This window comes from Mycetomoellerius zeteki, unplaced genomic scaffold (genome assembly GCF_001594055.1).
Source record: "Mycetomoellerius zeteki isolate Tzet28-1 unplaced genomic scaffold, Tzet1.0 scaffold25, whole genome shotgun sequence".
In the NCBI taxonomy this organism is placed as follows: Eukaryota; Metazoa; Arthropoda; class Insecta; order Hymenoptera; family Formicidae; genus Mycetomoellerius; species Mycetomoellerius zeteki.
This window is the reverse complement of record NW_017257227.1, coordinates 155,685-165,989: the sequence shown is the minus strand read 5'-3', so window position 1 is coordinate 165,989 and position 10,305 is coordinate 155,685. Positions and strand designations below refer to the sequence as shown.

The 10,305-nt window shown below is 35.0% G+C and overlaps 1 protein-coding gene across 3 annotated transcripts; it reads left to right on the top strand.

Moving 5' to 3' along the window:
* The first annotated feature begins 323 nt into the window (after positions 1 to 323).
* On the top strand, positions 324 to 9,006 carry aln (divergent protein kinase domain 1C). 3 transcript variants are annotated; one of them, XM_018449896.1, is made up of 4 exons: positions 324 to 490; positions 5,639 to 5,799; positions 5,970 to 6,657; positions 8,201 to 9,003. In XM_018449896.1, the coding sequence occupies exons 1-4, from the start codon at positions 341 to 343 to the stop codon at positions 8,429 to 8,431; spliced, it is 1,230 nt and encodes a 409-aa protein (XP_018305398.1). In that variant the 5' UTR covers positions 324 to 340; the 3' UTR covers positions 8,432 to 9,003. The 3 variants fall into 3 exon arrangements, with proteins under 3 accessions (XP_018305398.1, XP_018305399.1, XP_018305400.1); XM_018449897.1 differs by having other exon boundaries at positions 409 to 767; positions 8,201 to 9,006; XM_018449898.1 differs by lacking the exon at positions 324 to 490 and adding an exon at positions 3,012 to 3,090 and having other exon boundaries at positions 8,201 to 9,005.
* The last annotated feature ends 1,299 nt before the right edge of the window (positions 9,007 to 10,305 follow it).

Below are 10,305 nucleotides of genomic sequence, written 5' to 3'. Positions count from 1 at the left end.
GCGACGCTCGCCTTCCTCGTTCCCATACTGTGCTGCAGATTATGCCGCATTGCCGCAAACGTTCGTCATCGACGCGACCCGAGGGTCGTAGCGGCAACGGCAACGGCAGCGGCAGCGGCAGCGGCGGCAAGCGGATACGGCGAAACAGAATGTTGACGCGAAATACGGTGTCGTCGCGAAAGACGATGAGAGGACCACGAAGTCGGGTCGGAGTCGATGAGATTAAAAAAGAAGAGGAGAAAAAATAAGAAAATAAGAAACAAAAGAAAAATAAAGAAAACAAAACACAAGTTCGCTCACCTTGATCACCGTCAGGAACCTGACGATCGGCAGCGCGAACATGAACATCCGTAGGTTGCCCGGTTTCATGTACCACTACAAGTTCGTGACGGTCCTCCTGATGTCCAGCCTGTTTCTCGTAGTCTACCTGCTTCTACATTGGGGCATAATGTGCACGAATCTCGAGGCCTGGCGTCACGTGTCTACCGTGGTGAGTTTCACTGGGTGTTACTCCGATCGGAACAGGGTGCGCGATATCGCATCTTCGAACGCGATACCGATTGCGCGAGGATAAAGTTGGCATGGGGTGAATACGTCGAGATAGTGAAGATGTGCGAGTCGAGTCAGTGCCAAGTGAATCTTGCGCCCGCCGCGCCGGATTCGACGAAAGGGGATGAAAGAGCAAAGCGGACGCACGCGTACTCTGGCCGTAGCGCAGCCTCCGGAACGGAGCAAGCATGCCGATCACCCCGATCCGCAGCAAATTTGTACGTCTTACTCGCATACATATGTCTCAAACAAGCATGTATATACATTCGCGGATTTTCTCTACGGTACATCGTCTCGCGAGTGAAACTCAACAATCGCGTATTCCCCGATAAACTTGCAATCCGCGAGAAAATTCAAGTATGGACCGCCTGGCCGTCAAACAAAAGTAAAAATTCAGTACAAAGATCAATTAAAACATAATTTGCGTTCGTTGGAGGTCATTGATAAAATGTGGACTGCTATGATAAAAATTGTAAACTTTACATGATTCACTGATATAAACTTATCATTACGGAAGAGAAAGTCAAGTGTACTCTTGGCCCGAAACTGGAAAGTTCAGCTTTCCAGAAAATTGACCGAGAGATAACTTATCCGGAAAAAATTTACTTGCGATCGACTTTCATATACATATATCGTTTTGATTGAATAATTTATTGATAAGCATTTAGGAATTTGTTGATGGGAATTTACTTGTAAACTCAAATTGTAGTCTGATAATCTGGCAAAGCTGCATCCTAGTAACCCAAATAGTACTTCAGACATCGATCTCCATAAAATATTCCTAATTTTGTCGAGATCGATCCATACTTGAATAAGAGATTCCTAAAATGTTTCGAAATGTTTAACAATGTGTTTCTTTTAATTCCATACCACATCGAATAACGTCAACTACAAGATAAAGTTATTAAAATTATAATTCAGCTGTGATTTTTATTATATTTATATATAAATAAGATTGATTTTCTTTTTCGAATCGATAGGATATACATTTACTGTAATTACTAATGATTTTAAAAAGTTATGTAGATCACGTAGATTAAAGTTTATTGATTTATAGAAAAAAATGAAATTATTACATTGACTTATAAATTTTTGCTACAATATTAAATAATTTTTTTTACAAAATATATCGAAAGGTTTGCGTCAAGATTTTGTTAAAATTGTTGGAACTCTAGATTTCTTCATAATGTCTCTGGAATATCCTTTAGTAAGTACAATTGTAGAAAGATTTTAAACTATACAGGTTGAAATTTTGGCTGTGTCCGAGGAAACGCGCTATCAGCGCTATTATGTCATTCTATTCCTGGTTTACATCTAAAGATAAAATGACACAATGGTGTTGATAGTAAGTTGCCCGAACGTAGCCTTAATCAAGCCTAAAGTTGATGAAGTCTTATATGATTTAAGTCCTACATGTTACTGGTTATTACATTCTAACAGTACAGTCGTAGCATACAATTAAGAGGAAAATCGCTTATGTAATACTTGACTGACACACGCAAGAATGTCATGAGACAAGAGCGATAACATGTAATATTTTTTTCATAAGCTTTACTGATGTATATGCGCTCATTCAATTAAAAACTTTTTAAAAAGATTCAAATGTCATCAAATCATTCTAAAAATTTTTATAGTTTCTTAAAACATATTTTGATTGCACTTGTGAAATAAATGATAGAGAGAGAGAGGGGGAAGAGAGAGAGAGAGAGAGAGAGAGAGAGAGAAATGTGCAGATTTTTATTTTACCTACTGGACGTTAAACAAGAGGATGTTTAGAGAGAATAAATAGTATATTCATTATCTAATCGTCTAATGAATATAGATAGAAAAGTCGCATACGTACATTTTCATATAAATGGACATTCTAAATTAAAATTAAACTAAAAGAGATGGATTGCAACGTACATAATTTTAATTTAATAAAAAAGTATCTCTCCATCATATGATGAAAGTTATTTTTATTGGAAAGAACAAAGAGGTAGATGTATGTACTCCAACAGTGATGTAAGCATGTTGGCTTGACTTTTACTATTACTTCAAATGAATCACTTATCTATCCGTTGTATTTTTTGCATTTTTTAAGCAAAAAATATCACTATATATATATATATATAGTATATGTGTGTGTGTGTGTATAGTGTACTCTTGAAACATTCGTTTTCTATAATAAAACGTAATAGTGTACAATATCTAATAAAAGAGATAAGGCATTCCGTCTTGAGAGCGTTTTCGATAAGTGCCACCTCGGATGCGCAGAATGTGTAGTGCAGGCACGTATGACATGCCTGTACGAGAGCCGCGAAGTCGCGCCGTCCCTTCCCGAGACTGTTCCCTCATCGTAACTGATTGGGCCGACTAAAAATATCACACGAACGAGCCCGTGCAACATGACGTTGTACAACACGCACGCATGTAATACGAGTATGTATGTGGCTTACACGAATATGGGCGCCCACGCGCGCAACAGAGCCATGCTCTTTCATTGCTCTCGATTCTTGTGACTCGGACAGTGCGTTGCAAAAAGAAACTGTCCACTGAAACGAACCTTGCTAAAACGTTCGTTCAGCTTTGTTAATAGACTAATATTTATTCAAAACAAAATAGTACAAAAAAATCCTTGATTTATTCGCAGATAAAATTACGTATAAGTAAACCTACCTTTCCGTGACTCGCCGAATTTAATGAAACAATTGGTATATTTATAGAGCAAGCGAAAATAATAGACATGTATTTTTTTTATATCGGACAATGGTGCAAGTTTAAGGGTGTCAACTACTCTTATAGTGATAAGCACAAGTACTGAATTTCTTTCTCTGTATTTTTGCTCTATTACAGCTAGGGTAGAGCGGGACTAATTGTGACACTTCTTCTTTAAGTTATTATAAATCTTCACACAATTACGATAGACTAATGATAAATGCTTTAAAACGTTGCATGTTCATCTGACTCAATAATTAAGTACTTAATATATCTTGTAAATAAGAAAAAAATTACGTTAATTACAAGGATGCAAAGTGGATCAATATGCCCCATCTATGGGACATGTTGAGCATCCTCGAAGGATAAGTTGAACTATGAAGATAATCGTTTAATGAGAGGTTATATATTATTAAAAACATGAAAGGATTATGTGTATATTAATCAAAGTTTTATTATTTTCATCTTAAGTATAATAATTTGTAATACTCTCTCTTTTTAAATGCTTTAATTAACAAAATTAGAAAAACTAAAATCTTTTCTCTTTATAATAATAATTAAACGTAAAATATATGATTAATCGTTGACATAGAATAAAAAGTATCGATAAAGACAAATTTTATTTAAGCAGCTGAGTTTATAAGGTTAGTTATGGGATACTGAGGCCCAACAAGCCCCATATCGGTATTGAGACTGAAATATTTTTTTATAACTGAAAAACCGTAAATAAAATAGCAACTTGAACATTAAAGTTAAAAAATACGTTAATAATTTATATCTAAAAAACACATTTGATTGTTATTAATCTATATATATTAATCGCTTTAAGGGGATCCTAATAAGCCGCCTGTATTACTAAATTATATAATTTTTGTATAACAAATACTTTTTTCTCTTTCACAGATTCGAAAATCCTTTTTCAGGATTAAAGTATACAATTAAAGCATTAATACGTGAGGTGGAGTTTATGCCGAGAATGATCAAAAATTTCGAAATTAATATATTTTTTACCGTTTCTTAGTGTAACATGGCGTCTCAAGCTGTCAAGTCGTAACAACATTTGTTTGATATGAAAGTTTTCCAACCTGTATTTACGAAATAGTGAGCCACAAACACGTAGTTTGCACGAACAAATAACGTCGAGTACTTAGAATTAGACTTAGACGCTTTATCGCGACGAATTTGTTATACGAAAATTGACACGAATTTGCGACTGAATGTATCATAGGTTGTATGAGATATTGGTGTGGTAGTATATACAGACATGTCGATGCGCTGGAAAAACAGCGACATCTAGTAATTTTGTCGGAGTTCGAGCTTCGCTTTAGGATCCCCTTAATTACCATGTAGACCAAAAAGAATACTCGCCTAATAATTTTACTTTTGATGTAGGAAAACGAAAATGCGCACGTATTTGACTGTTGACAGTCGGGCACTGATTATTGTATTAAGCGCAGTAATCTCTGTCTTTGTGCTACCTTACGCAACATAGACGTATCTATATATATTTTGGTTATTTAGATATTTGTGCATTTAGATTTTTGTCCAACTTTCCCCTATACGCAACTAGCCCTGTTCTACCCTACTTCTGAATTTTAAAGATGATAAGGGGCTTTCATGTTTCCTTATCCACTTATTCACAATAGTATTCGAGACATGATTACGATAACTGTGATCCCTCAAAATGAAAGATTTTTGGAAACATTTTTAGCGGGGAATACGAGAGAAATAGTAAAAAAAATTCTATAATCAACAGATACCAAAATAATTAATAATTACGAACCAAAAAATCATCGCTTCGCGTGGAAAGTCGTGTCATCGTATGCCCTGTAGCAGGAGGGAGGTGGGATGGGAGTTGTTTCGCGCGGAAAGTCGCGCGCTCCGTAGCAGGAGGAAGGTGGGGTAGAAGTCGCTTCGCGTGAAAAGTCATGCATCCCGTAGCAGGAGGGTGGAAGTGGCTTTGCGTAGAAAGTCGTGCGCTTCGTAGCAAGGGAGGAGGTGAGATGAGAGTTTTAATGTATCTTGTCAAGATGTCAATATGTCCTGAATAATCTCTAGAATATTTTAGTCGACAATCATTGTTTATTAAAATTATCAAATTCAAATCATAAAATTGAATTATGATTATCAAATTAAATATTGATTATAGAATTTTTTTACTATTTTTCTCGTGTTACTTACTAAAAATGGTTTCAAAAATAACTTTTATTTTGAGGGGTCTCGGTTATTGTAATCGTCCCATATTCGATCACATAAGGCATGTTCTTTTTAGCTGAAACTTTTGCGTCGGTTCGTCTTTGTTCCTTTTCTCTCCAGGAGGAAAGAAGAGGAAGAAAGATGAACCGGTGTAAAAGTTCAGCTAAAAAGAACAGGCCTATTATTTCCATTTTAGTGCAGCCAGCACCGAGATGGTACAGCGATGGGAATTCTCTGCGAACCATTGTGCACAGAAAAAGGGATAAATTCGCTAGCATGCGAGACACTTCACGCGGGCAAAGAAGCTGTTTTCTCTGCGCATTGGGAAGCGACACGACTTGTATTCAAGGCTTCGAGGTATTCCTTCGTTCTTTTTTCACACTATGCGATAGAACCAAAAAATCGCGCGCTTTTTTCAGCTTTTTTAATTTTTTTTTTCGTTACTTACTTTAAAATATTTTTTAAATATTTTATATATATAAATTAAGTCATATATATAAATTAATCTCATCTTAATTTGCATATAGGACTAAAATCCCCTCGGAGCAATTCGAGTCGCTCTATTGGGTGGATGCGACCGGATTGCAACACTTCCCATCTGAGGAGGATTTTATCATCATGATCAAAGATTTAGCTATCAATAAACTCAATGTGACTCTCACGCGACATCAGCTAGAAAGACTCGCCCGGTTGCGCACCCATCGAGTCGAGACCGATGCCACGAGACGTCGGTTGGAGATGGAGAATCTTTGGCCGTTGCTGCAAGAGAATGAATATTTAATGGCGATTTTGTACGAAGACAGGGATGTGTTTCCGCAGCCGATCGGCACGTGCGGCACATTCTACGCGGTCGAGTACGTCCGACCGATCGAAACACCCACGACGGTGTTAGCGTTGTCCGATTCGAAACCCGAATGGGCCAAAAGATTAAAACTCGCTGTGATGATTCTTAATCTACTCGAAGAATTGGAGACGAACTTTCCCGAGCCACTTTATCTCTGTGATGTAAAAATTAATCATTTCGGTTTACCCTTAGGCGGGCAAAAACTGAAATTCTTAGATCTGGACGCAGTCTTCCCTAAGACCATTATCGATCGTATTATCAGTGATGGTAAGAGCTGTGAGAAGCATGAGGACTGTGATTATTTCGATTGTCGGTCTATCTGCTCGAAGGAAAAACGCTGCGAATCTCCGGTCCTTAATAATAATTTACAGGTAAAATTAATACTATTAAGTACTTTTTTTTGTTATATTTGGTATTATACATATTTAATTAGTAGAGGAAAGTCGCCGATACCGACATACCACTTTACTTTTAGACTTTTTATGAAATTAACTTTAGTAATTAAATTTGAAAAGTAATATTTTATTCGTCAAATTTATAAAGATTTTGCGTGTAATTTAATTTAAAAAAACGGAAAGATCTACGAAAGATAGAGGAAAGTCGCCGATACCGATACATACTCCTTTGTTTTTAGACAATATTTCTTAAACAAAAGATAAAAACAAAACTTTAAAAACGTAAGTACAAACTGAAAAGTGTCTTCTATCAGATAGTATATGCAGTTTTTATACTGTTTTTAATACTGTTATTTTTAATACTGTTTGCAATTTTGCAATAATTAATTTTTTTGTAAGGTAAGTAAAAATGAGCGTCTGACAAAATGGGCTCCAAAACTGACACAGTAGGCAGTAATGCTACGTATTCATATTTTTTTTTATTTTACAAGCATTATCTGTATAAAGTACCTATAAGTGAATGTATATAAGATTTTTCAAAATCTTTTCACTTCGTTATAAAACATTTTTATTGAATTATATGCATATTTATTTTATGCTGTTCTGCAAGATACTAATATGTAATGCGATAGTTTTTCAAGAGTTTTTCCATATATGCGTGATTGCCTTCAGTTCCAATAGACTTACTTGACGCTATAAAGCAACATTATAAAGATTAAATTAGCTCATGGTCTGTTTTACAGACAGGTGTGGCAAATTACGCTGCACCCCAATTTTAAATTTAAAATCGTATTATGAAAAGACTATAAGAGAAAAAATAATATAAATAAAACTGATTTAGGAAACTACAAGCATTTAAAATGACATAATATTATCAATAATATATAGTCACTATTATTTAAACCACGCAATTTGCAAAAGAAAATCGTAAAAATTTTATTTTCACATTCGTAGAATTCGTTTTTAGCTGATTTGGTATAGAAACAAGCCGCAAATATATGGATTATGAGTTTGTACTTCTTTAATTAGCTAAACAGATCATGATTTTATTAGTATTAATGAAGTGCAATAGTTAGTTTCTGAGAAATAAGGAGGTGTCACTTTAGAAGACCTATGTCAGTATCGGCGACTTTCCTCTATATTTTTCGTACACGTATGAAAGCGTATTAGGGAGCTTTTGCAATAGCGTTTATCCAGATACAGTGAACGCTAAGGTCAGGTTATCTTCTTCTTAACGACTAATTAAGAAAAGGATAGCGTGACTTTAGCGTTCACCATATCTGAATTCACGTTATTGCAAAAACTCTCTATTATTTCAAATATTTTGACAGTATTTTCGATAAAATAATGCATTATCGTTATACTGCGTATTACTCCTTGTTCCATATCTTCCTATGGAAGTGGAATTAATTAATACAAACTCTCTAAACATGGATAAACTTTCAGTTGTTATTACTAATTTTAATATTATTTCAATTTTGTTATAAATTTCTGTTACGAGAGTTATGTACGATTGTAGATTATTTGTGAGAAGATTTTTCTCGGTTGGACGCTATCAGGGACGATAATAATTCCTGGATTGCTCATGTCGGAGCATACTACTAGCACATTGGCAGTGTTATTGAGACAATGCTCTAATCCAGACGGCGGCACGACACATTTATCACGTGCGGCAGCGCCAGACAACCTACAGAAACGACTTTACAACATGTTAAGTGAGATGGAACAAGAATACTCGACATTTACGTGAAAACAAAATAAGTAATATTATAATAATAAAAAAATAATTTATCTAAAATTACGAAATCGAGTGTCGCCTTTTCGATGCTGATGATAAAAACTCTATAAATTACAATCAGAAATACAGGAATATTTCTCTCATATTATAAAGATTTTTTATAAAGATCGAAATCGTAAAAATGACTATTTATATTTCAAGTTAGAAATCAGTACGTACCTACGTACCTACATGCAATTGCACACTTTTATGTTACATATTAGTATTGTATACAGGATGTCCCATAACTCTTAATCTGGAGACGCGGTAGCGTCTCTCGTAAAGTATATTTTTGAAGTTTAGTACATTAAAATCTTTTTTATATTATTATGAAAGGGACACTCTACCATTAAAGAAACGCTAAAGCATATCCTTTGCAAAAAGGAGGACGCTTATATAATAAAAATTATTGTTTTGTTTAAATAAATTGAGATTATAAAAAATGCATATATTGAGGAAGAATATAGATTTTTACAATTAAAATGAGATAACAACCATGTCCGTAAGGCCGGAATTAGACTACACATTGAAGATTGAGATTGAAGATTGAAGATTGAAATTTGATCAGTGAAAGGATAAAAGAATTTAGCTCCTCACTGGCAGATCCATAGGAATCATGACTGCTCTCCTTGGAGTCTCCCTTTTAAAAAATATTTTATAATAAAATGTTACATATATTTTTAATATTTCTAAAATGCTTAATTACAATTTTGATATTACTTGATATTATTATAATTAAAAATATTTTTTAATTTAAGAAATTCCTAAGTTTTTGCGGCTTAAAGCTTAATACTGCTCTATTGTTAATATCGCGTTATGCAGCGTTATGCGAAAGTTACTAATTGCAAGACTATATAAAATATTACTTTATCTACCGATAAATGTCCCTTCTGCTCAACGAAGTTTTTCAACCCTTTGGCATTTCTAAGTTTGGTTAAGAGATCGTATGAGTGAAGGAAAACTTTTGGGGCTTGTGTGTTGTTACATGCATACATAAACATATAGAAATTGTTAAAGAAATAGTGTTGAATAGATTTACCAGAAGTAGAAAGTGCAAGTTAGATATTTTATTGTAAAATGTTATGCCTATATATTTTTTGTTTTTGCTGATATAATTTTAAATAAAATGTTTTATGAATTAAATATTTACATAGTACTTTTTCAATCCAATGTTAATGATAATTCAAATAGTCTATCTCTTCGTGTTTGACTTTGTGTTTAAAAGTTGGGCAACTCTCCGTTGGCAACCGCGACTATCTATTGCAACCGGAAGTAGCACTTTGCAACTAGTAGTTGCTAACCTTTGCGACTGGCAACGGGGTGTTTGCAACTTATTGTAGAACGGCCTTTATGGTTATTGTAAAGCTGGTTTTACATTAGTTGCATTGCAGCGTCGCAAGTGTTGCGGTCTAATCAGAGTCGGGCTAACTTGTCATTGATTGGTCCGCAACGCTTGCGATGCTGCGATGCGACTAATGTAGAACCAGCTTAATGTAGAACCAGCTTTATGCGTGGTCAACAATGAACAGTAGCAGTAGAGACTGTAAGGCCGGAATCAGACTACGCATTGATGATTGAGGTTGAAGATTGAAATTTGACCAATAAGGACAAAGAAATTTTAGCTCCTTTCGTTTCGATTGGTCAAATTTGAATTTGTCAATCTTCAATCTCAATCTTCAATGCGTAGTCTGATTTCGGCCTAAGGGTGAAATCACACGGTGTGAAAAAAGACTGCGGAATAGAGAATGCGTCATTGAACAAACCAATCAACGCTATTCAGCGCTATTCGGAATAGCTCTGATTGGTTGCTTCAATGACGTAGTCTCTATTCCGCAGTCTTTTCCCGC

Coding starts and splice junctions, on each gene's coding strand:
- aln (XM_018449896.1), top strand. CDS start 341: ATGAACATCCGTAGGTTGCCCGGTTTCATGTACCACTACAAGTTCGTG. Junction 491..5,638: donor GGCGTCACGTGTCTACCGTG/GTGAGTTTCACT, acceptor TTTCCATTTTAG/TGCAGCCAGCACCGAGATGG. Junction 6,658..8,200: donor TCCTTAATAATAATTTACAG/GTAAAATTAATA, acceptor GTACGATTGTAG/ATTATTTGTGAGAAGATTTT.